This window comes from Amblyomma mixtum, chromosome 9 (assembly GCF_055824585.1).
Source record: "Amblyomma mixtum isolate Tamu chromosome 9, ASM5582458v1, whole genome shotgun sequence".
NCBI lineage: Eukaryota > Metazoa > Arthropoda > Arachnida > Ixodida > Ixodidae > Amblyomma > Amblyomma mixtum.
In genome coordinates, this window is record NC_143020.1 from 65,157,451 (window position 1) to 65,185,016 (window position 27,566).

At 49.6% G+C, this 27,566-nt stretch overlaps 1 protein-coding gene across 1 annotated transcript; it reads right to left on the minus strand.

The window, feature by feature from the left end:
* Nucleotides 1–27,566, minus strand: LOC149329397 (uncharacterized). The gene is made up of 3 exons (XM_089562199.1): nt 27,201–27,566; nt 13,401–14,689; nt 1–382 (listed from the first exon to the last, which is right to left on the minus strand). Exons 1-3 carry the CDS (start codon nt 27,564–27,566, stop codon nt 1–3), a joined length of 2,037 nt encoding a protein of 678 aa, XP_089418325.1.

A 27,566-nucleotide genomic window follows, 5' to 3' on the forward strand; every position in this document is an offset into this window, starting at 1 on the left:
TCAGCTACGTGGCACAGTAAGGTTCATGCAGTCGCTGATTTTCTTAGACTTGTTGCTCGCCGGGCACTGGAATGCGGTCTCAAAGTCAGCGTTGCCTCTTGTCAGCTCGTTAATCAAAGGCTGAACGAAGAATGCGGTGAGGCTGCAGCGGAAGTACACAAGGCGTGCGTAGAAGAATTGTGCTTCTGACATCCGGTAGAGGCTCCAGGCGTCCCGAATCTTGTACCAGCTTGCTCTTGGAGCCGCCGGTGTGACGTCATCTGTAAAGACGGTGCCTGCCGCTCCGACAATGGCAGCGATTTCCAGCCCGTGCTTGAGCCCCACCAGTGAAAACACGCTATCGAGCACATCGAGGTCGATAGAGCTGCCGATGAGGCATTGCCTGCGTGAAAACTACTGTCAGAACTCGTAAACAGGAAATAACACGCCCATATTTAACATTTAAGCATGTCGTTGTTTCAAGAATTGTGCACTAATTCATCATCATGAGCCTGAATACGGCCACTGCTGAACAGAGCCTGTTCCATAACTCTCCAACTGGCCCTGTCCTTTGAAAGTTGCGTTAACAGTATCCCCGCGAACTTATTAACCTCATCTGCCCAGATAACTTTCTGCCGCCCTCTGCTACGCTTGCCTTCTCTTGTAGTTCAGAATGTTACCCTTAACGACCCCGTTTATCTTGTCCTCGCATTACATGCCCTGCCTTAGGCGATCTCTTCTTGGTTTGTTTTAGGATGTCATTATATCTTGTTTGTTCCATGTCCCAATCTGCCGTCTCCCGTCTCTTAACGCTTCACCTATAATTTTCTTTGTATAGCTCCCTGCGTTGTCCTCAATTTAAGTTAAAACCTTTCGTTAGCTTCGGCGTTTCTGCCCTGTAGGTGTGTGCCGGTAAGATAGAGCTGTTATATGCTATTCTCTTGCGGGATACTGGTAAACAGCCATCATGATCTGAGGGAACCTGCCAACTGTGGTCCACCTCATTCTTATTCTTCAAGTTATTTCCCTCTCGTGATAAGGAACGGCAGTCACTAGCTGCGCTCATTGGACGTATTCCAGTACAACTTCTTTCACGTCGCTACCAATTGCAAACGGCCATTCCCTTCCGAGACTGCTGGACATCACTTCCGTTTTCTGTGTATTAATTTTTAGAGCTACCGTTTTGTTCTCGCTGTCAAAGTCACTGATGATGCTTAGCAATTCATCCTTTTAATGAGTTAGCAAGCTAATGTCATCAGTGAATTGCAAGCTCCTAGCGTACTCGCCATTCACTATTCTCCGCAGCTATTCCCATCCCAAACTTCTTTCAGTATTTCAGAGATTGTTTCAATGCCTGGCACCCTTCGATATTGGAACTTTATCGCCGATATTTGGAGGACTGTGTTTACTGCGCAGCCGTTGTAGATATCTTCCAGAAATTTTACGTGAGGCTGATCTTCACTATCATTTCGTAATGTCTGCCTGTCTGCTGAGGTTACGACTGAGTGAAAGGCTTTCTTGTAATCAGTGAAGGATATATAGTTCTTTTTACATATATAGAAAATTTCTGTCACCTGACTGATAGCGCGATTATGGTCTATTGTCGAGTAGCCTTTATGAGAGCCTGCTTGATCATTTGGTTGATAGAAGTCTAAGGTTGTCCTGACTGTATTAGCGATTACCAAGTAAATATATTGTAGGCAACTGTTAGAGCACTACTGGTAAAGCTGGGATATCCCGCAGAAGGCGAGGGCGAAGAGAAAACAGACATTAACAGGAAAAGGAGGAACACTTTCTTGGTTAAACCGGTGCCCAGAAAAGCATGGAGACGAAGAACCACAAAGTAAGTAGGCGGCGAGATCTTCGGAGTTGGACAGGCTCCGAAAGAAAAAACAGATGGTTTTGTATGTGGACGCGTCTAAGCACAGAACGGTGGAAAGCACGAGGGCGGTAGCTGTAGTGAACGCCAAAGGAAAAATAATCCCCGGTGCGTCAGTGCGCACAAAGGCAAAGCAGGCAGCGGAAGAAATCGCCGTGGCTGTAGTCCTGACTGAGGCCAATTGATAGAGAGTGAGTTAGTGTATAGCGACGGATACTCAGGCTGCAGGCTGCATCTATGGGCATACACAGCTGGAAGCATCGGCCGCAAAGCCGCGAGGATCCTCTCCGAAGAAAAACAACACAGGCACAGAAAACTCCAATATTTGGATCCCCGGCAGTGGGGTTGAGGGAAATGTCACGGCACACGCGGTTATCCGTCAGGGTTGCGCGAGAGTTGACGAAGCGGAGGGCGGGTTTGCCGGTCGAACCCTTCAGCACATCAGAATCTTTCGGCGAGGCAATGAAGGCATTGTTGGGAGCGCGCAAAAAGTGCTGTGCTCGGCGGACAACCTCAACAGAGAGGAGGCCACCACGCTCCGACGACGGCAGACACCTACTCAAGCAGAGCCATATATCACAAAATGTGGCCGGTAGACACAGGGGGGGGGGGGGGGGGGGGGGGGGGTGTTACGACGTAGAATGCTACCTGGGGCTTTGAAAATGCCATTTACTACCTAAGGTAAATAGCCCTAATCTAGAGCAGTGGGAAGCCCTCCTGAGTGACTCCGAACCGAGCATACAGCTTATGCGGGTGACGAAGGCCAAGGCTGCGGCGGAGGCCTACGGGATCGTGAAATAGGGAAGACCAAGCCTGAACCTGCAAATGTATCGCTTCCGCAACCTATATCCCCCAACTTTTCTCTTCCCAAATAAATGTTTTTACGACTACTACAGTAAGCTTTACTACAGTAGTACAGTACTACAGTAAGCTAGGTGACTTTCTTAGTCTTTGACGTCTCCTTTCTTATAGATAAAGGCGATGTTAGCGTTCTTCCAAGCTACCGGCGTACAGTATCCCCGCAGTCCTTCAACAGATCTGGTGTTACTCGATATTCGCTAGCTGCTTTCCCCCTTTGGAATGCTTTTAAGGCTTATTTTACTTCATCTTTCTTTACTAGTGGGAAGCGCCATGGCTTTACGCTAAATACTCTCCCTTTAACGTCCTAATTCCACTGACTACTATATTGTCACGTTGTAGTGACGGCAGTCCAGCGGTCAGGAAGACACCAGAAAGACTTGTAAACGAAGCTCTTTATTTGGGCTGACTTGCGCCCTCAAAAGAACTGAATCACTCGGCGGCGGCGTAAGCAACAAGCGTGCTCGTCGGTCGTCGAACTACGAATGTCCGCTGCTCGCGGCATCGCTCAATTTAAAGCCGGCAAGGAAACTTGCAGATAACAGGTCCAGATCATCTACGGTAATCTGGAAAAACCTAGATGCAGCCTTTCATGGCTGCGAACAATCGAGATTAGTCTGGTCGCTTCTCGCGCCACGAACAAAAGTGATAACGATCCTTTCCTGCTGCCTTGAGCGTGAACGAACACACACTGCAATGATACGTGGCAATATAGACTTCTGTACAACTGTTCGGCTAGATTAACTGTTCTATCCATATTGCCGATGACATTTCCCTCTTCGTCTCTTAATGCTATAGGCTTCATCTTCGTGTTCGGGCGCGAATTAACGGCAGGATGCCTTTTTACTTTTTCGAACTGTTTATTAACAAGGTTAGCTAAGAGTGATTACATAGGTTCGTACGGTCCAGCGTCCATCTTGCGTCCGCTCCTCCTTCGTCTTCCTCCCCAGGGTTGCCGGTCGCCCCGTCGCCCAGGGTTGTCGGACGACTGCGCTTTTTCCGCTGCCCGCGTTCGCCGCCCATCGGGAGGTTCGCTAACATTCGGCCATTCTGGCATCAGAAGCGTCCTCGCTTTCGTCCGAAGGCTGTCCAAATCATGAAATTTAACACAAAGGCTTGTTCTCTTCTTCCTGACGTAGTATACGGGATGTAGGACGCCATTGTCGTCCGCTTGCAGAAGAATGCCCGCCAACCCGTTAGCACAGGCGTCGGTGTGCACCTCTGTTCTCGCCTTCGTATTGTAGAGCTGCAGCACTGGATGTGATGTCAGTGCGCTCTTCAGGGCCTGAAATGCGTTTTCTTGATCCTCGTCACAGCGAAATGCCTCGCCTTTTCGAGTTAACCGACTCAGCGGTTCGCTCAGCGCTGCGTAGCGCGGGACAAAGCTTCTGAAGAAGCTGGTGAGCCCGAGAATCCTTTTGACTTCATGAAGGTCCTTCGGCACTGAGAACTCGTCGACTGCTTTTAATTTGTCTGTTCCCGGTCTCAGGCCGCCTTCACCGATGATGAAGCCAAGGTACTCGACTTGGTGATCCGCGAATTTAGACTTGGAAAGTCGGAGTGTCAGTCCTGCGTCGCGGAGAGCTCGAAGCACTTTCGTCAGCCTTTCTAGCATCTCCTCAAAACTTTTCGCAGGTACAAGGATGTCATCCAAGTAGCATACTGCTATGGTGTTACGGAGATTTACCAGAGCTGTGTTCATAAGGCGTTGGAACTCTGTTGGTCCATTCGAAAGTCCAAAAATGGGTCTTTCAAACTTCCATGTTCCGTCTGGGGTCACAAAGGCGGTCTTCTCTTTTGCAGATTCCTTCAAAGGGATCTGGAGAAATCCATGTGCAAGGTCAAGCGTTGTGAAGAGCTTGCTTCCTGCGAGCTGCTCGAGAGCGTCATCAATTAGTGCCAAGGGGTACTTGTCCTTGACTGTCTGTGCATTCAGCTTCCGATAATCGACTACAAGTCGCGGTTCGCCGTTTTTCTTGCGCACGAGAAGTACCGGGCTTGCGTAAGGAGACCGTGACTCCATCACAATTCCTGCTGCCTTCCACTCGCTGACAATTTTCTGTATTGTCTCACGCTCTTCTTTGCTTGTTCGGTAGGGCCTAGAAGAAACCGGCCTACTTCCTTCCTTCAGGACAATGTCCATTTCGATGAGGTTGGTGCAGCCTAGCTCATCAATATTCGTTGCGAAGCACTCGCGGTGTTGGTTGAGGAGTTTGAGTAGGGTTTGGCGTTCCTCACTCTTCACACCGTTACCTGTTGCAACAGCATCTTCGTGAATCGGATCCGCGCTTGCCGTCTTCACTTGCGTTGTTTCGCTCGTTGTACTGAGCTCAGCTGTGTCAATTTTAACTTCTTCTCCTCGACCCAGGATCATCCCCCTCTTCAGAGCCTTTTCGCAGTCCGAAGTGTTTGCCACAGGCACACTGAGCTTCTTGTTGGCAACATGAAACACGCTTCCAGTGATCGTACTCTTTCGCTGGTACAGGACGTCAGTCTCGCCTTCGAGGTCTACATTTGCTGTGATGAAATTCACTGAACGTGGCTCGAGGGCCACATCGTTCTTTGCCGTGATTTTGATGGCTTGGTTTTGGGTGAAGGGTTCAAGATATTTGAATGTTTTGTCTCTTTTGTCCATTACCTTGAATGTATTGTCGACCTTGACATAGGCGATATTAGGCAGCTCCGTCCAGGTACGACCAATGATAACAGAGAAGTACTGGGCTGTATCCGGCACGACATGAAGCATGACGTCTTCGCCTTTCACGCCATCAATCTCTATTGTTTTGAATTTCGAAAGACATTTCACAGGGCTTTGGCCAAATCCATAGAGCTCCAGGTTGTCTTCTTCGAAACTAGAGCAACAACCCATGGCGTCAGATGCCTTGATCGTACAAACTGAGCTTACGGTGTCGACGAGCGCATCATAGCTCTTCCGGTTGACCACCGCTGTCTTGACGTACTTGATGCTGGGTAGCTCGCTAGTCCAAGACGCAGACACGTATTGTGATGGCTGCCCAACCCCCGGCTTTATAGTTTCGTTGTTTCTGCGGTGAACGGGCATCGGACAGTCTCTGACAACGTGACCGTATTTCCGGCATCTGTAACATTTCGGTTCTGCGGCCCTTGCAGCGCTAAAGTGCTGCTCGATCTGCTTCGGCTTCGTTTCCACGCCTGCTGGTGTGGCCGACACATGCTTGCTTCCGCCCTGGCTGGGTGGCCGGTGGCTTCCATGGGAGCTGAGGTAGGCTGCCTCCCCTGCTTCGAGGCTTTTTGCCGCCTCAAGCAGCTCCAATGATTTAGTGAAGCTTGCTGCTTTAAGCCGCAGTATCGCAGCGTGGTTCGCATTCTGCAGGCCCGCAATGATCAGGTTCTTCCATTGCGAAGCGTCCTCCTTGATGTCGCACTTCGTGCAGAGGTAACTCTTGTCGAAAAAATAGTCGACAACGGACTCGCGTGGACCTTGCGTACGGCCGAGCATTCTCTCGTAGAGGGCAAGCGGGTTGCTCTCGTCGTAGGGAAAGACCTTCTGCAGCTCCTCCGCCCATTTCTCACAGGTCTCCAGCTGCTTCCCCCTTGCTCTGTGCCACTTCAAGGCAGTCCCGCTGAGCTTCGACGCTGCCACAGCGAAAACGACACCGTCCCTCCAGCCGGCCTGCACCGCCACCATCTTGACATTCGATATCCACTCCCTTGCGCTCTCTCTCGCTCCGGCCCCCGCTATGGCGGTGCCCGAGAAGGCGGGAATGGATGCCGACAAGTCCGGCATTGCTGTAACAAGTGCGCTGCCTTGGTGTTGGGCTGCCAACAGCTGTACGTGGGCTAGTTGTTCGGTGAGCGTCGTCAGCGACTTGATTATTTCCCTGTCTTGGGGCATGGCGATGCCTTAGGGGTGGCTGCTAGCTGACCGCTTCACTTCAGGGAGTCCGAGTAATGGAAGGAGGCTCACCGCTGCTGTCTTCACGTAGTCGGCGTCGCTTTGGTTGCCTCTCGCCCGTTGCTCCAGGCTTTCGGAGGCGGTACATCCCACTTCTGATTATAAGCTTTATCTCTTGTGTTCGGGCGCGAATTAACGGCAGGATGCCTTACTTTTTCGCAAGGTTAGCTAAGAGTGATTACATAGGTTCGTACGGTCCAGCGTCCATCTTGCGTCTGCTCCTCCTTCGTCTTCCTCCCCAGGGTTGCCGGTCGCCCCGTCGCCCAGGGTTGTCGGACGACTGCGCTTTTTCCGCTGCCCGCGTTCGCCGCGCATCGGGAGGTTGGCTAACAATGCATATATCTGATTTTTGTCTACACATTATTTCCTCTTCGCCATCTTTTGGGCTACCTCCCGTCTTTAAAGCATGCTAGATTCTCTCCATATTAAGTTCGTTAAGTCGGTTACCTTGTGCTTATTGATTAGTTCTGAGAGCTCTACTTGCTCCATTCTGTATGGGATTAGCGGCTTTCATGCTTTGGCGTTTCACAGTAAGATCGTTCGCCTCCTGAAATAGCAAGCCTGCAGCCTGTTGGTCTATAGCCTCAATAGATGTTTCTATTCACTCTACAAGTCTAGGCTAATTTGGGACTTTATCTTCCTGTGGTCGCTACAACTCACCATTCCGAGGACCTCCACATCCCGCAAAATGCCTGGGTGAGCGCACAATATTAATTTGCTACGAAAGTTAACTTTGTATTATGAAAAAAACCTCCTCTGCAAATGTAACGTCATGTATTTTAAGGTTATCTTCTGCGAAGTAAAGTAATATATTTAACTAGGAATCTGTACAAGCGTGCGCTCTCAAATAAGGCTGCATTAGAGTACTCGCACAAGCGATATAGCGTTGCAAGATGCGTGCGTGTTCATACATATATATTTAATTTTTAAGTTGTATTAAGAAACATATAGATAGAGCAATAGTCCTATCCAAAATGATTTATGGTACTTTTGAATCATACGTGGATATTTTTCGGTTAAACTACGTGACCTATAAAAATTTCACCCGCTGTCACACACCGACGGGCAACAAAAATGACTCACGTTGCCTAAATATTACTTGAAAATAGAAGAAAAAATTTCACTCAATTATCGGCGCCGTATTGGCAAGCGTTATATAAGCTTTTCTGATTCAGCCACGAGACATTGCTACCTCACTAGTAACTCTGGCGAAAGCTTCACGAGGTAGCATGCACAATTTGAGGGCAAGCAAGTTTTTCGAACGTGTCCTCAAGTCAATAAAGGGGCGCTTCAAATGTTCAGCCTTCATTCATATATGACATTCTCAACAAAATCACGCCGTAACCAGTGCGGGCATCCACGCATCCATATCATCCATGTAACGGATGGCTCGCCAAGTAGTCTCCAACCATTGTCGAGCCTCTAAAGCACATTTCGGAAGAGAATTTCCGTTTGCATCCTAGCTTCCCAAGTCGTCGTTGAAGAGTCCGAAAGGAGAGACTAAAAATGAAATATAGTTCATACTATGCGCTCACCCTCGCATCGTGTAGGATGTGGAGGTCTTCGGAAATGTGCGTTGTAGCCACCGTAGGAGGGTAAGGCCTCGAATTTGCTCAAACTTCAAGAGGGAACGAAGAAACTAGTGAAGCGGAAGCCCATCAGTGGCATAGCGGGAAGAGGGAAAGTAGAGGAATGAGGGATATCGCTGCAGAACAGGTATTCAGACTCTTGGAAAAGAAAATATATGCCTCGAAAAGAAAATAACAGGTGTAACTTGCAGCACGTAACTTAATGGGGAGAAATGCGGAGACTACCGACACGGGTTGAACTTAAATTGCGGACACCGCAGCAGGCTATAGCAAGGAAAACCAGATGTGCAATGATCAGAGACAGAAAAAGGCTCGCTTGGGTCCAGGAAGAAAAGCCAGGTAATTATGCTGCCGTCAAAATAAAGAGGAAAAAACACGCATGGTAAGGGCGTGCAATTAGGAGCGTGGTAATAGTAGCATTTAGAACATAATCAGATACAAATAGTGTAATTAAGAACCCAATCTTATAGGAATCGAATAGTGAAAGAGCGGAATGGGTTAGGAATCAAATAATTGAATTATTGTTTTGAGCACTTGTGCGATATAACTAAAAACCTAATAAGCATTGAAGGCATCGAAGCGGAACATCATCATCATCAGCCTGACTACACCCACTGCAGGGCAAAGGCCTCTCCCATGTCTCTCCAATTAACCCTGTCCTTTGTCAGTTGCCGCCACTGTATCCCCGCAGACTTCTTAATCTCATCCACTCACCTAACTTTCTGCCGTCCCTTGCTACGTTTGCTTTCTCTTGAAATCCACTCCGTTACCCTTAAGGACCAGCGGTTATCTTGCCTTCGCATTACATGCCCTGCCCAAGCCCACTTCTTCATCTTGATTTCAACTAAGATGTCATTAACCCGCGTTTGTTCCCTCACCCACTCCGCCCTTTTCCTATCTCTTAACGTTAAACCTATAATTTTCCTTTCCATACCTCGCTGCGTTGTTCTTAAGCTCAACCTTCTTTTTTAGCCTCCACATCTCTGCCCCATAGGTGAGTACCGGTAGGATAGAGCTGTTGTATACTTTTATCTTCAGGGATATTGGTAAGCTACCATTCATGATCTGAGTGAACCTGCCATATGCGCTCCACCCCATTCTTATTCTTCTACTTATTTCCCTCTCATGATCCGGATCTGCGGTCACTACCTGCCCTAAGTATACATATTCTTACTACTTCCAGCACCTCGCTACCAATTGCGAACTGCTGTTCCCTTGCTAGGCTGTTGAACATTACTTTGGTTTTCTGCATGTTAATTCTTAGCCCCACCGTTCTGCTCTGCCTGTCTAACTGATTGATCATGATTTGCAGTTCTTGTCCTGAGTGGCTTAGCAAGGCAATGTCATCATCGAATCGCAAATTACTCAGGTATTCTCCATTAACTCTTATCCCCAACTGTTCCCATTCCAGTCCCCGGAATACCTCCTGCAAGCAGGCAGTGAAGAGCATTGGCGAGATCGTGTCTCCCTGCCTGACACCTTTCCGTATTGGAATTTTATTGCTGACTTTACGGAGAACTATAGTAGCTGTGCAATCGTTATAAATAATATCTTCAAATATTTTCACATAACACTCTTCTACACCCTGATTCAGCAATGCCTGCATGACAGCTGAGGTTTCCACTGAGTCAAATGCTTTCTCGTAATCAACGAAGGCTATATATAGGGCTTGGTTATATTCTGCGCATTTCTCTATCACCTGATTGATAGTGTAAATGTTGTCTATTGTCGAGTATCCTTTACGAAAGCCTGCCTGATCATTTGGCTGACTAAAGTCCAAGGTTGTCCTGACTCTATTAGCGATTACCTTAGTATACCTTGTAGGCAACGGACAATAAGCTGATTGGTCTGTAATTCTTCAAGTTCTTGACGTCTTCTTTCTTATGCATTAAGATAATGTTAGCGTTCTTCCAAGCTTCTGGTACTCTCGAGGTCACAAGGCATTGCGTATACAGGGTGGCTAGTTTTTGTAGCAAAATCTCTCCTCCGTCTTTCAACAAATCTGCTGTTACCTGATCCTCACCAGCTGCTTTCCCTCTTTGTATTGCTCTTAAGGCTTTCTTTACTTCCTGCTTCGTTACTGGCAGGATGTCCCATTGCTGTGCTCGACTGCCTCCCTCAGCAACTTGATGATTACATTCGCTACTGTATAGATTTGTGTAGAACTCTTCGGCTAATTCAACTATCTTATCCATATTGCTGATGACATTGCCCTGTTTGTCTTTTAGCGCATACATCTGGTTTTTACCTATGCCCAATTTTCTCCTCACTGATTTTAGGCTACCTCCGTTCCTTAGAACATGTGGAGTTAAAATTGACGGAGTTCAACATGCAGCTGCTGTCGAAAAACGCAAAACTCGCCGCCCCCAGAACGCGCGTAATAATAGGTAAGCATATTAACTTTATGACCGTCTGTTCATCCGCACTAAAAAGTCACTTTTTTTACTGATGACTTCCACGAGAAAACCAGCGCCACATCGGAGTCCGCGTGTGGGACAAGAGATTAGCCACGGCGAACAAGAGTGGCCGTGAGGGCGAATCTTGCTAAACCTGGCCGAAACATATTGTGGCGCCCACTACTGAAGGCTATAGGTATAAGCATTACGAAAGCCGCCGCACCAATCCGCTGGGGCTGAGTCCTCCCCGCAGAGACTGCTCGCGGCAGAAATAGTCGTTGTGGAAACCTGAGGCGTACCTACTTCAACTTGCTGCCATTTATTCGATAATTGTTCCTACATTTCAAAATTTATCTGAATAAAATATTTCATTTAATCCTGAAATAATCCTGAACGTGCACTGTTTGATTCGTTCCAAAAATGCAATTTTAGGATATTCGGTTCGCAATTACAAATTTTGATTTGTACACCAGAACTTGTAATGAGAAGGAAAGACAACCGCTACTCCGTTAAGGCAACGCAGAAGAGTCCAAGGGAGGACAAGCGTAGGAGGGTGCATGGGAGGGCAATGCTGGTGGATGAAATTTGGAAGTTCGCAAAGATGAGATTGCTTGAGATGGCATAGAGTACTGTAAATCGAAGAGTTATCAGAGGCCATTCTTCATCAGTGGATGAGGTTAGGCTCATGACGATTGTGCAATACTTTACAGCGTTAAATTTTCTGGGACCACGAATTTTTCTCCAGCCGAATTGATTGGGCACCACGTTCAACATGGTTTCCGTTAAGACGATGCGATTTTTTTTAAATTTCTCTGCACAAATGCCAATCTAAAATAACTAGAAGTATAAGAATGGGGTGGAGCTCATATGACAGGTTCTCTCACATCATGAATGGCAGTTAACCAATATCCCTTAAGAGAAAAGTATACAACAGCTGTATCTTACCGGTACTCTCCTATGGGGCAGAAACGTGGAGCCTAACAAAGAGGGCTCAGCTTGAGTTAAGGACAACGCAGCGAGCTATGGAAAGAAAATTAATAGTTTTAACGTTAAGAGATCGGAAGAGGGCGGAGTGGGTGAGAGAACAAACGCGGGTTAATGACATCCTAGTCGAAATCAAGAGGAAGAAGTGGGCTTGGACAGGGCATGTAATGCGCAGGAAAGATAACCACTGGTCCTTAAGGGTAATGGTGTGGATTCCAAGAGAAGGCAAGCGTAGCCGGGGCGGCAGAAAATTAGGTGGGCGGATGAGATTAAGAAAGTGGCAGGAATACGGTGGCCGCAACTGGCGAAGGACATGGTTAATTGGAGAGACAGGGGAAAGGCCTTTGCCCTGCAGTGCGCGTAGTCAGGCTGATGACGATGATGATGATGACTCTACTCAATTTATTAGAAGAGAACCAGAATAGTACATCGAGTGTATCAAGTATTGAACCTAACTGAGGCCTAACAGGCTTGCACCAGTCGAAACACTGCACGGCTGCGAGTCTTTCATAAGATTCGTCATCGTCACAAGCTGCGCAGTGAGGCCCTTCCTCCACCGTAGCTTGTAGCTTAAGCGAACATGAAAAAAACGTTTTTTAGATATCAACTGGTTAAAGAATTTTAAATAATTATATATTTAAATTAGGTCCTTGATTGCAGTCCGAGATTTGTAGCCAAGCGTTAGCAACAACCATATCGCTATCTACAATTCCGAAAACACGCCTTCGCTCGGCGCTGCTGCGAAACAAATTTCGGCCATCCTTTTCGAAAAGCGCGCGCCGCGAAACGATGTCTATAGCAATGCGTCACTCTGTGGGCCACGTAACACAAGACGAGCTCTCACGTCCTCACTGAAGTCCTCACCGCTGCACTCAACATGTGTGGCTCGGAGTGACGTGACTGACAGACTTCGCATCACGGCACATCGAACGAGCGGGGTTTATAGAGAAGGGCGCGATATGGAAAGAATTTCCTTTGGCAAGGCTCCCACGGTAATCTCATTCTCGAAATTATTAACAGAGGTATAGCCAGAACCAACTGCTGGCTACAAATTTCTAATCGTATCCAGGCGCCTCACCGCAGCAGTTAAAAATTTTACTAATACATTGTAGCTAAACAACTTACTAGTTAACATGACTCCCCTGTTCTCTGGTGACCGCAAGCAGCAATATAACAATGCGACGTGGGTGGTGGCGATATGTTAGAGATGCTATTTTTAAAAACTCTTATTCGCTTTCGCTGAGAACGCCCGTATATGAGGCGACTGCACTATACGCATATGGTTGGCCCTATTCCACGTTCTTGTAGCGTATATTCACAATTCATTTATCCAAAGCACGTCCAATAACTGTAAAATTCCCTGTTAGGCTGGCATGATTACTGACTTTTCGGTATCTTGAAACGTTGTACGCAATGTAAGGTATGAACACGCTATAATTTTCTACTCTTTGACAAATTTGTTTTTATTATTTTCATTATAGTTAACTCTTTAGTACTCTTCTCTACAACGCTGTATGCCTTGAGGGTATAAACGATATAAATATGTAGTATTTCATCAGCGACGCCTCAACATATCTTGCAAGCGGAACTAAATGGAATCGTTATGAAATATTGTTTAGAAGTCATCTATAATAATTTTCCTCTGGCCACTACACAAAAAGCGATGTCAGTGTTATCTCACGCGACCGTAACCGAAAGCCACAACTCGTGGTAAGACGCCCCTTTAGCAGGGGTGTGTATCTTATTTGCAGCATTAGCGGCGGCATTTCGGCATATATCACCTGTGAGATTCCAACGCTGCCTTCGTTTCTCGAGACCAGCCCTTCCACTCAGCCACTTTGGTCCACAGCAGGGCTGCCATACGACTTCCAATCACGGCTGCGTCAGCGAGCATCGGGTCCATGGTGCCCGAACTCAACCAACCGTACCCCGCTGACGTCACGTAGAGGGCAGTATCGTTCACAAAAAAGATGCGGTCCACAACCCTGTTCTCGCTGTCATCGCTAATCCAGGGAACGCCTTGCCGTGCCTTCTTCTTTTTGGTGTCGAACTCGAACTTCAGCGAGAGGAATAAATTCCGAACGAAGCCCTCCGCGGACATATTGGGAACGGCGGGCTCCCTGAAGACGAGGTCACCAGGTAGCATAAGAGACATATTGCTGATAAATTGCCGGAAGCGTTTCGTGTCATTCCCGGCCGCGACCAGCCGCAGGATTCGGGGGTATTCCACGAACCTACGTCGTGTGGTCTCGAAGATGTTGTGCAACTGGCGGTCTTTGGCGGGAGTTGCAAGTGCAGCTACGTATGTGACGCGCCATAGTTGGCTGCTTCGAAACACGTGTGTCTGACAGATATTCTCACTAGTCATGGTTGGGGAATCTACTGCGATGTCATTTTGAATGGAGCGCATGGCGTCCAAAGTGACAACAAGCAGCATGTAGAACAAGGACATAGGCTGGTTTCGTGGCTCGCTTAGGAGCCGTATGTCTGCAAGGAGTGTGTCCTTGGAGCTCGCGCGAAGTGATTCCAGCTGGTCAGTGTCAATAAGAAACTCGCGCAATATGTCCTTGAACTTCGCAACTTCCAGACCACCGAAAGCTTCCGAAATCTCCGCCAAAGACGCCGCTTCTAACTTCGAATTGGCAGGCAGTAATTTCTCTCCCCACTTGGACATCTCCTCATCGGTGTAGTTCGTGCCAAAGTGGGCATTAAGGGTGGAGAGAACGATGGCGCTGCACGAAGCGTCGCAGTACCGCTTGTAGCGGGTTACCCGGAGAGTCACCCTGTCGAATGTGATCCTCGTTCCTCGGCTAGCAGTGCCATGATATACCACGAAGAAGAACGACAGTTTGTAGCACTCACGAGCCGCTAGCCCAAAACGAAGTAGGTCTGCGCCACTCATTCGCCTGGTGTAGTTGACAATTTCCAAGACAGCGGCTACTGCACCCTTGGCTCGCATATCTCTCTGCCATATCTCCTGGATGCACGATGTGAAGAGGGCATGGAGCGCTGCTGCAGACTGACTTCCGTAGTTGTGGGTACCCTTGATGATGCTGGAGCGAACATCCGCCTGCAAACAGAAGTCCGCGGTGACAAAAACAATAGCTTATTCACCAATGTGCTAATTATCTCTCAGATTCGTTGTAAGCGAAACTGCTCTCTTTTAGGTAGCGTTACGGGACTCTTTCACTAGTGTTATTTCTTTCGATCTTGGACTCAAATCTGCGCCCTCTGTTCTGTCGTCGGATCCAATCCGGCGGGCAGGATGTGGCTGTTTTTACTTGGACTTTCCAGTCAGTTATATTTCAGGTATAAAGTGATTACATTATTGATTTCCCATTGATCAACGCCACAAACAAAAAATGGAAAGATTACCCTAGGCTTTCCTTGCGTGAAAAAAATTCATAAGTGTCCGTAAAGTATCTTCTGTAGGAAAAGTTGAACGCATTTGACACGTCCCTGGTGTTATGTCGTTCGATCTTGAACCTAAATCTTCTGCGCCCTCTGTTCAGTCGCCGGTTCCAGTCCTACGGGCAGCATGTGTTTTTTTTTTAACTTCACAGTCAATTATCTTTCAGCTTGTTGTGTCTTGCGCGTAGACGCGTACATGGGGGACAAACGAATCACTCAGCCAGTGCGCGATCCCCGCCGCGGTGTTGTGTTCGGGTTCCGCGTGTGAACGAAGGGCCGACGAACCTCTCGACGTTCCCTTCCTCCTTTCCCCCCAGCCCTCTCCTGTCTGCACCGGACTGCCGTGTCTGGACACGGGAGATGACTTCGGATCGCGCCGATGAGCAGCCGCCAGCGCGCACCGCTTGAGTCGAGTTCTAACAAATAGTTCTTGTGTTCGCAAACGCCTTGTTTCATGAAGCCAACCGCGGACATAACACTGGCGACGAGGAAGCAGATCCGAGCCCAGCGTTTGCTCGGATCTGCGCTCGGACTAGAGCGCAAACGACACTGTTTGCGCTCGAGTCCAGCCGAGCACTCCAGCTGCCGTGGCCCACGACGACATCGTAGCTGCACTGCAGAAACACTTCGACCCGCGGCCATCCGAAGTCTAGAGCCGGGCTCGTTTATAACGACGTGACCAGTTGGAGGGAGAAAGAACAAGTGCCTACGTTGCGGCACTAATGAAACTGGCTGCCGACTGAAACTTTCGAACGCTGCCTGCGAGCACAGCAGCCACCGAACAATCAGCCGGAGCAACGTCATCCCTGTCGCTAACTAACCCCACGATACTCCGCCTGGACATCATGCTGCGTGATCGATTTGTGTGTGGACTGCGTGACGAGTCCTTGCAACAGCGCCTGTTCGCGGAGAAGGACCTGACGTTTACGAAAGCCTATGACATCGTCTTGCGAACGGAAAGTGCGGGGCAGCAGCAGCGACAAATGCGGCGATCTATCGAGCCAGTGCACCAGACAAGCCATTCGAACAACCAGAGCCACAACATGAAGGCAAGTTCGAAAAAACTTCCAAAGGTCCAGCGCTGCTGGCGCTGTGACGAACAGCATAATCCGCAGACGTGCCGCTTTCAAGATACTATATGCAACTTTTGCCACAGGCGTGGGCACATCGAGAAAGGTTGTATAACAAAAAAGAAGCAGGGCAAATCGGCCCAGTCACGCAATCATAACGTAGACGCTTCTGAAGTCGCGGCACAAGTTGAGAAACAAGGGTTTCAATCACCTCCGTCAGCGCTGTACGACCTAAACACCATTGCCAACATCGGCACGCGTCAGAAAATAATGGCCTGCTTGACCATGCACAATAAGCTGATCCAGTTCGAAGTCGACTCCGGAGCTGCATGCACCCTTATAAGCGAGGACACCTTTCGAACAACGTGGCCAGAGCACGCACCCAGACTAAGAGACGACGACACGCACCTCAGGACGTGGTCAGGTCAGAGCCTGCCGCTACTAGAAATGCAAGCTGCCACTCTTGATTGTTAAGAACAGTGGATCCAGCCCCCTGGGAAGGAACTGGTTTGACGCAGTTGGGATCGCCATCGGCGGCGTTCACTAGACTGGAACGAAGTCAATGGTGGAATGCCTTTAAGGGAAGTACAACACAGTCTTCTCCGATGACATCCCAGGACACGAGGGACCACCTGTCGACCTGGAGTTGCTCAATGACGCCAGCCCTAAATTCTTCAAAGCAAGGCCAGTGCCTTTTGCCTTAAGATCTGCAGTAGAAGCGGAACTTGATAAATTGCAAGAACAAGTGTCATTGAACCAACACAACACACCGAATGGGCAACGCCAGTCGTCGTAGTTCGGAAGAATAATGGCACCCTACGACTATGCGGAGACTACCGAAGCACAGTGAACAGGTTTACCAAGCCGTTCTCCTACCCACTGCCAGCGCCAGAGGAGGTCTTAAGCACACTTCGCGGAGGGAAAATTTTCACCACTGTGGACCTTACGCAAGCGTACTAGCAGCTGAAGGTGAGCGAATCAGCATCTCAGTTGCTTACCATCAATGCGCTGAAGGGCCTCTACAAAGTCAAACGACTGCCATTTGGCATAGTGGCAGCCCCTGCAATTTCCCGGAGGTATATGGAGACAATACTTCGTGGAATTCCTGGAACATGCGTTTATCTCGATGGTGTAATCGTCACAGGAGCATCAGACGAGGAGCATGCTGCACGTTTGGAACAAGTGTTCGAAAGGCTAGCCAACGCAAACTGGCGTATAAGCAAGGAAAAAGGTTGTTTTGCCGTACCCAAGGTGAAATTCCTTCGTCACGTAATTGACGCTGAAGGCATCCATCAAACTGATGACAAGGTGCGAGCAATAACCGAGGCACGAGCACCAACTAACAAGCAGGAACTGCAATCCTTTCTTTGACGTCTTACATTCTATGACTGATTCCTAGAACAGCGAGCAACTGTGGCCAACGACCTGTACAAACTACTGCAAAAAGAGGTCCCATGGACCTGGTCGCCAAGCCACCGGAGTCATTCGTGGCCCTTAAACGGCTTCTATTGCAATGTACAGCCCTCAAACATTACGATGAGAACAAGCTCTTGATCATAGGCTGGGACGTATCACCCTACGGAGTAGGTGCTGTTCTTTCACAAGCTGACACTCAAGGAAGAGAGGCACCAATTGCTTTTGTGTCACGCACTCTATCAGCAGCAGAGCGCAACTACTCTCAGCTCGATCGCGAGGGGCTTGCTGTGGTCTACGCGGCCGGACACTTTCGCCAGTACATCGCTGGGTGAAAGGTAACGTTCATAACAGACCACAGGCCACTGCTAGGCATTTTGGGGCCCCAGAAGTTAATACCGCAGGTGTTGTCACTACGCATGACACGCTGGTGCATTAAAATGTCAGCATATGACTACGACCTTGTACACCGATCGGGGAAGAAGCACCAGAATGCAGACGCACTGAGCCGCCTACCGCTGAGCACGACCCACGAAGGACCACGTAACCCGGGAGACGTGTTGATGCTCGAGGCCCTGCCAGACCCGCCGCTAACAGCAGATACAGTTGCTACGTCGACGCAAGAGGACCCATCTCTATCGGAGCTATTCAACGCCATTGAAGAAGGCAACGTGGGCCGACTAAAGGGAGAAAGCTTCAACGCTTATCGCAAGAGAGCTACGGAGTTAAATACGCACCGCGGTTGCATCACCTATGGGTCACGAGTTGTTATCCCACCAGCATTACGCGCGCATGCTATGTCACTGCTTCATGCAGGTCATCGAGGCATTGTTGCTATGAAGAAGTGCGCCCGAAGCTTTATGTGGTGGCCTGGAATTGACAGCAAAATCAAAGTAAGTGCTCAGAATTGCAATATATGCCAAAACAACCGAAAGGCACCACCAAAAGTCCCGGCCCCGCAGTAAGAGAAGGCAAGTGAGCCCTGGCACACTATTCATATCGATTTTGCAGGACCGGTCGAGGGAAGCACGTGTCTTGTTATTGTCGACGCCTACACTAAAAGGGTCGAGGTCAAACAGATGACCAAAGTAACGTCAGCTGCGGTCATTGAGGCGTTGAGAACATTGTTTGCCATGTTTGTATTGCCAAGAAAAATCGCCTCTGATAACGGCAGCGCCTTCGTGTCAGCGGAGATCAGGCATTTTTTCAGACAAAACGGTATCGCAGCCGTCACATCGGCTCCCTACGATCCGGCTACAAACGGCCATGTTGAACGATGCGTGGCGGAGCTCAAGCGAGCTCTACTGAAGGAACAAGCTGGGTCATTGCAGCTAAGCATCGCCCGCTTTCTCTTCAAACAGCACAGCACGGTGCAAGACACAACCGGCCGCACCCCAGCGGAGCTCATGTTCGCCCGCGAGCTGCGAACCCACCTGAGTGCCGTCCTTCCGGAGCCAGCACCTGAAACCGGACAGAAGGAAGACGATCTTCCCCGCGTTAAGAGAATGCGAAAAGGCCAACATGTTCTTGCTCGAAAATTCCACGGACCGCAGGCGTGGGCCCCAGCTGTAATAGACAGACGCATTGGGAAGAGATCCTGGCTCGTATACATGGAGGGGGGTATTGCCTGCCGACACCTCGACCAGCTTCGTCTTCTGAAGGCCCCGCCGCAAACGACACCGATCCGAACAAGCAGCCCTTCGGCCCCTGGTACCGTGGCTTGGGATATCGTGGCGGAGGACACACCGCTCCAACACGCAAGGTGTACGCCAAATACAGAAAAGGCAAGCGCCTCTTCTGATGCCACGGCCGTACTACAGCGCGCTTCCACACGTGCACGCCGGCCTCCTGACCGCTACCAGGCCCCTTTCTAAGGGGGGAGGAAGTGTTGTGTCTTGCGCGTAGACGCGTAGACGGGGACAAACGAACCGTTCAGCAAGTGCGCGATTCCCGCCGTGGTGTTGTGTTCGGGTTGCGTGTGTGAACGAAGGGCCGACGAACCTCTCGACGTTCCCTTCCTCCTTTTCCCTCAGCCCTCTCCTGTCTGCACCGGACGGCCGTGTCTGGACACGGGAGATGACTTCGGATCGTGCCGATGAGCGGCCGCTAGCGCGCACCGCTTGAGTCGAGTTCTAATAAATAGTTCTTGTGCTCGCAAACGCCTTGTTTCATCAAGCCAACCGCGGACATAACACAGCTATAAAGTGATTACGTTATTGATTTCCTATTGATCAACGCCACAAGTAAAAAAGATAGAAAGTTTTACCCTATGCCTTACTTGGCTTCAATGACTGTTGGCTTTATTAAATTATATGTCGTAACCAGCCCCTCATTTCCTTACCATTCTCTGCTCATTAGGTTAACGAGGGCATCGGTTTTCACAGTCTTGATGCCACATTGTAGCATCAGAGGGTTCACGCACAGCTTCCATCCTCAACATTCGATCCTGTTCAACGTGACACTCGCAATAACACAGGACGTACTACGTGCGCAGCAAGGACGGGGGTGGCGTTGCTGGACACTCTCACGATTAGGTCACACACAACGTAAAAAGCATCGAAAGTAGAAAACTGGACACCCGTTATGGAAGCGTGTCCAGTTTTTCAACCTCCGATTCGAGGCAGTGAGAAAGGCAACCTTTCATAAGGGCGATGGCATTGATTGCAGCCCAAAACTCACTCAAATATAACAGGCAGTGTTCCCTTCAGACTAGTGTAGGCCTAGGCATATCACTATTCCCATTCATTCTACCTTTGACATAAAATTAACGCTTTTCTTAGGTGCACATAGCAGTTCTCTTTGATGCCAGATACATGCATCTGCGTGCACTCGGCTAGTGGAAAATTTTGTCAACCTGTAATGCTAGAACTTTTTTGAAAACAAACCACACTGTGATGCAATTCTGTCAAAATATTTGTCGCTAGGAATATCAGCAGAAGTGATATTTTGGACCCGTATGTCTAGGTGTATATGGTGTGAGGTGCAAGCCACTCGCCGCCTGGAACAGCCAAACTCATAAGTGGCCTGGCAACCCTGACTGGCTCCGCGCGTTCCCTCTCGGAGTGCCGAGGCGGGGAGAGAGCCCAGTGTCGCCACTGCTACTGATTTATCAGTAGATCTACTGATTTTTTAAAAAGTTTACTGATTCAGTGATAACCTCATCAAATCTGCTGATTTTTGCTTTCTTCCTACTACAAAGGAACACAAACTTCTACTCTTTGGTTCTACAGAGTGTCTTTAGGTGTCTTTTTTTAGGTGACACATAGTGATACTGATGGCCAGGTTGCATCAGCCACTGCCGGTTCAACGGCTCACTCATCTACCCTGTGTGGCGCACGAACACAGCTTAGCACGAAGTCAAGTGTAGGGTCATTTCTTTAACCTACACCAGCTACAGCAGTGTAGCAAACGTCCAATACCTCCAATGAAGCTTTGCTACACTGGTGTAGCTGGTGTAGGTTAAAGAAATGACCCTTGTAGGATCGAATATACGGCTACGGTAGAGCTACATCGTAAGAGGGAAACTTCATCGTGTTAAACCCTCCTAACCTGATCCTGAAGCCACAGGCACTTCGAAGTGGGCTCCCTCGAGCCTTACCGCTTGGATCAATGCTAGAGGCGGGTTTCGGCGTGGCAGCGCTAAGCGTCGGTTGCAAGAGGAGTGAACGCTTTTGCGGTGTTGTATTTATTGGCGTCGGATAAGGTTCACTACGCCTGTGCGCCAGTGCGCAAGGCCCGGGGGACGATTGGCAGCGAGCAGCGTGCTTTGGCATTTCTAGGTGTCTTGCTCTCATGAAACCCGGCGTACACAAATTGCAGCCCGGAACGCAGAAGCTGACTATGAGCCCTTGGCAGCCAAGAAAAAAGAAAGATATACGCTAGCTAGTGCAGCCGCCGGATTCGTGGCATAAGGTTTCGTTTTCTCCCGGCGCATTGTAAGCAGAGCCGTGAACGCGCGTGATCGTGAGCAGAGTGCGGCGGTGAGGTGCGAAAAGAAATGAGGAAGTTCTTTCGGCAGCGTTGCCTCGACTTCTACATCGAAAGCGTAGAGCAGATTCTAAAGCGTGTGCCCTTCCGAGATCCTTCTTTGGCGAACTTAGAGCTTCTAGACCCCATTGTTGTCAGGACTGGAACGGTTGCATCAATTGCACCCCCCCCCCCCCCCCCCCCCTAGCAGGAGCTTTCCCGCATGTGGTTGCTGAGGGGTCCTTGCAGACCTTAGATACTGAATGGCGGATCCTCAGGAACGCAGACATAAGTATAACCGAAGAAGCAACGTTGCATGAGTTCTGGGGCTCGATATTCCGAATGACACACAGTGACGGGACTTCGGCATTCCCAGCACTCAAGGAGTTCGTGTCGGCCATGCTCTGTTTGCCACATTCAAGTGCAGCGGTTGAGAGGGTATTTTCTGCTGTTAACATGCTAGAAACCAAGCAAAGAAACAAACTTGCAACGGACACTGTATGTGCCGTGCTGCATACCAAGCGCCTCATTGCCTCTTCATCGTGCTTCAAGATCAGTGTAGAGAAGCCACTGCTCAACAGGATGGAAACATGGCGCAAAAACCTCCAAGATGAAGGCGACGCATGTTTCCACGTTGATTTTCTTAATCATTAACTGTATTGTGTGGTATTCGGTGTCAGTGAACCGATTAAGAAACCTCTACAAGTCACTGCATGTTGTCATTATCTTTTCGATGTTCACTTCGTATTTTGTTGTCAGTGTATGAGTTAACAACAGTTACTGTCTAAGACAAATAAAAAACTTTTCTTTCACTGGAGATACGAATGTAGTGAACTGTTGACTGAGGCACCGTGGTTCCCGTCGGCTGCGCTATGCTGCGCGGTGCTGGCGGTAGGGAGTTCCATGGCGGGGCACATGTTTTCGCAACAATCGCTACTTTCTCTACCCCGTTGCTTTTGTTATTATGATAGCGACACTTGTCTTCTACCACTGTATCGTACCGTACTAAAGAAATAACTCATACCGTGTAGAGAAAACACGCCCAAACAAGTGACTGCAACATATGTGAACATCTACTGATTTCTGCTGATTTTTGGCATTAAAATCTGCTACTACTTTTGTGAACGCTGTGGCAACACTGAGAGAGCCTTCGGCCGCGAGCGGAGACGCCGCCGTCTGTATTTCAAGCCCTTTGTTTGTAACTGTTGTTCAACGGTAGAATAAATGCATCCGTGCTCACATATGGCGCAGTCGACGTCCCGAACCTCGGTGTAGCCCGCCCATTCGAAGCCGCAAGCCACTTCACCGAAAGCCAGAGTCAACGTGTGTCGAGCACCAGCAGCCGAAGCCCAACGCCCGTCTCACCGCCGCCGCCGCCATGCCGCTCATACACTGGGAGGAAGCCACCGCCTCGGACCTCGCTGGTTTTAGAGTGGACTTCTTGCGAGATGAACTATCGCAACGCAATTTGGACAATACTGGTTCCAAGGACGAACTTATTTCTCGCATCCTTGCTGACACTGCCGCAAAACGAGTCCTGCTACCGGAAACAACTGGATCAGTCACCGAGACGCAGCCCGCTCCAACTCAAGGTGACCAGTTTTTCAACCTATGCCAGTGTTCAGCGCCGACCCCGTACAGAATATGCAGATTTTGACCGCCTACCTTCAAAATCAACTAGCTTTATCACTGTCACAAGCCTCTACGAGAGCAGTGCACGTAACAACTTTGCCGGACTTGTCATCAACGCTTCCGACGTTCAGTGGCGACGGAGGGTTATCCGTAGCCCGATGGGTAGACGATCTCGAGCGCACCCAACAGCTTGCCTCTTGGGAACCCGCTACCCTGCTAGCCATCGCCCTCTCAAAACTTCGTGGCCCAGCCGCTGACTGGAAGGAAATCACTGGCCACCAGCTAAAAACTTGGTCAGAGTGGAAGGAAGCGCTTATAGCGCAGTTCGGCGAGCGACTGTCGCTTATACAGTGGCAGGAACTTGTCGGTGCGCGTGAGCAAAGCCCCGGTGAGAGCCTGGTTTCCTATACTCTCGCCAAGCTCAAGATAATTGGAAGGTGCCCGCTTTCATTGAGTGACAAAGAGCGCATCGAGTATTTAATTCAGGGCATACGTGATGAGCAAGTGGCTACAGCGATCGTCGTTCAACGCCCGAAGACTGTCCAGGATTTCGTCAGCATCGCTTCAGAGGTTGATCGTGCCATGGACCACTCTCGCATGACTAGACTAACAAAGCCATCCGCGCCAATTCCAAGTCGACAGCCGCGTCCTATCACCTCCAGTGCTACAGCCACGACCGAGAGCACTGCAGACATCCGCCCGCCTTCCCGACCTATAAATAGCACCTACCAGCAACCAAACCGTGCAAGGCTACCGCCCCCGAGAATATCAAACCTACCAGCTGCTGACCAAGAACATCGGTACGAGGCAATCTCTTCCAAGTATGGTGCACCTGCCTACAGACGAGGGCAAGACCTAAGCGAAGCAGTATGTTATAGCTGTAAGAAAAAGGGCCATCTGGCTAGCAACTGCACTGAGAAAGGACAGCCCTCCCGAGACAAGACGCAAACAATCCCTAAAGCGCCAACAGCATGTGTCGGCCGCCCCGAGGACCCTTTGCTTGGATCCATGCTCAGGTTTGCAGTTATCACTGCTGACGTCAAAGGCCTTGGAGAGATCAATGCCTTCCCAGACAGTGGCTCGAACGTCACTATCCTCGCTGCCACCTAGCTGAAAACCTCAGCATAGAGCCGTGGACAAAGCCACCCCTTCTCGTCGTAGGAGGAGGCTCCGTCGCGCCTCAGGGATCTTTCTTCTTGCGAATCAGCGTAGGCCCCCTCTCTGCAATTGTGGAAGCCGCAGTCCTTCAGAGAAATGCCCTTCCCCTTATTCTGGGAGAGGACTGGTTTTATGCTGCTCAAGCGGAACTTCATTTCAAGCCGCCACGCCTTCCTGTTATTTGCCAGCCCTTTACAAACACTATCGTGCTGTGCTAAGAGGAACTGTAACCGCGTATGTCCAATGCAGTGATACTTAAAACATCAACTTTGTCTCGCTTTGACCCACCGCATACCACCAGCGAACCCCTACAAGTGGATTTTGAACCAGACGAACACGAGCTCGTGTGGAGCAAGCTCAACAAGGCAGCCCAGTCTCAAACTCAGCCAGCAGACTACAAGAGCCCAGCCCAGCCAGCCTCATGCAGCGTATTTCCTTCTGAGCCATGTTCATCCACGCCCAACAGTTTCCCTGATATCATCATCGAGACCCAACTCAAGCCCGAAGAGCAGCAAGCAGTGAAGAAAATAGTGCACCGCCACTCACGTCTCTTCGCTACCAGTCCTGATGACATTGGCCTTTATGAAGGCATCGAGCACGAGATCAACTTACTGCCGGACTCAAAGCCTTATGGACGGCAACCATACCGCTACACAGCCAGTGATCGGAAGTTCCTCGAAGCCCAAACAGCATCTCTTCTTCAAAATGACATCATCCGTCCTTCATCTGGACCTTGGGGATTTCCTGCCATTGTCGTGACGCAGAAAGACAAAAAGAGGTTATGTGTTAACTACATACCAACCACTTCCTCGCGCCGATGACATTTTTGACGACCTTGCAGGAAGTTCTCTCTTTGCAATCCTTGACCGCTGCTGCGCTTATTGGCAGATTAAAGTAAAAGATGAAGACCAAGAAAAAACCACCTTCATCACGCACCAGGGAACTTTCAAGTGGACAAGAATGCCATTTGGGTTGAAAAATGCACCAGCTACCTTCCAGAAAGCGATGCACCAAATATTTTTTCGACTCAAAGCCCGACAGTCAAGATGTGGTGTACGCACATATCTTGACGACATCATCGTGTTCGGTGATAACTTTCCAGAGTTTCTCGATCTCCTAGACGAGACCCTCACTCTCCTTCTACAATCCGGCTTCACAGTTTCTTTGAACAAATTCAAGTTTGCTGTCCCCAGTGTGAAGTTTCTGGGATTTATGATCTCAGAACAAGGGAAACAGCCAGACCCATCAAAGATTGCCGCAATCATGTGCATGCCCATGCCACGCTCGTCAAAGCACCTGTTATCTTGGCTTCAGACAGCTAAATTTTACAGGCGCTTCATTCCAAACTTCTCGAAAGTTGCCGCACCTCTGCAAGCTTCCATCCGAAAGGCTGACTTCGAGTCGACAGTTGAGTGTCAACAAGCCTTTGAAGCCCTTCGTTCCGCACTTACAACAGCACCTATACTGGGACACTTCCACAATGAAACTGCTGTGCCTACAACCTCTACAAAAGATGCCTTGAAACATCTCCACTCAGTGTTTTACAGGTTCAGTGCTCCTGACGATTGTTTGTGTGACCATGCCAAGTCATTTGAATCACACCTGTTCAAGAACTTCATGCATATGCATGGTGTGAACATACACTTCGCAGTAGCTTACAGGGCAGCTAGCAACGGACTGGTGGAACGTGCCAATGCCACACTTGTGACCGTCCTCCGAAAACTGTGCAACAATGATCAGGCACTGTGGGTCTCCAAACTCGATGAAGCAGCTTTCGCTGTCAATGTAACCCGCCACAGAAGTACAGGATTTTCGCCATTCGAGCTTCTGTTTGGATTTTTGCCGAAACTCCCATATCAGAAAGTCCCCACAACGCAAGCTGCCGACATTAGTGACAGGCTTATGAACTTGCCAGACCTTCGCAGCGAGGCTGCGAGTAACTCCCAGGAAGCTCAAATGAACCGCAAGAGAATCTACGGCCGCACCCACAGCAGCGCCTCATTTGACGTCGGAGACTTTGTCTGGGTGCGAAGACAAGAGCCAGTACTTGGCGGAACTGAAAAGCTCGCGCCAAAGTTCAAGGGACTCTACCAGGTGACACGGAAAAGGACGCCCGTCACCTACGACGTTCGGCGCATAACGAACTCCGCCACACCCTCACCAGATGCGCGTACATTGCACATAAGTCAAATGAAACTGTACCACCCTACGTACCTTGACCCAGTGCTAGTGGAGCCTACATGCGCAGCCGTGCAACCTATCCCGAGTCCTGATGAAGACAATGCCGAGCAAATGCCACCTATGACCAATGAGCCGGATCAGCCAATTGGTTCAGCGAGTCAGCGACCTCAGCGTCACCGTGCACCACCCAAGCGACTGCTTGACTACGACTTTGCCTTAGTAGACTATTGTTCCTGTCCAAGAGGACTTGGACTTGCAGGCGGGGTGGGATGTGAGGTGCAAGCCACTCGCCGCCTGGAACAGCCAAACTCATAAGTGGCCTGGCAACCCTGACTGGCTCCGCGCGTTCCCTCTCGGAGTGCCGCGAGCGGAGACGCCGCAGTCTGTATTTCAAGCCCTCTGTTTGTAACTGTTGTTCAACGGTAGAATAAATGCATCCGTGCTCACAATGAAGAAATAAATCTGACAGTTCCTGCTCTCTTCCCTTTCCGTAAATTGCACAACGCGGGATTGTGCACTGAAGTTATCAAAACATTCACTCGTATGCCCTTGACGAAAGACAGGAACATTATCGAGATATCTGGAACGCTGACTGCCTGTTTCGCAGTGTAACGAGTGTGAAGTGCTTGGGCTAGAATATAGGCCGAGTATCTCCACTCAGAGGTTTCTAATTTTCGCTGCTGCCTTCTTCGTGTAATCTATCGCAGCTACTACAACGTAATCCTCCCACATATGCCCGTACAAACTCACCAGCATGTCGTAGGCCACGTCGTTCTCAACAAGGCCGTCGTCAAGGGCGTGCTTGCAGACGTACGCGTAGAAATCGGTGCAGGGGTCCTGATCGCGGTCGATGACGGCGAACAGCATGGCCGCTTCGTTGGGACAGCAAAACGGCTTCTCGGTGCCACTCGTGTCGTCGTGCTGCTGCTCGGCTGTCCAGTGGATCGCGAACCACACCAGCGCGCTGGTAGCTATGGCCAGGAAGACCCCGCAGACGCAGCCAAGGCCGATGCCGGAATAACGCAGCGCTTTGCTGTGCAAGCCGGAAGTCCGGGTTCCTGGGCGACCGCTGCCAAGGGGCGACAGGAAATCTTCTCCCGTGGGTGGATGCTGCAT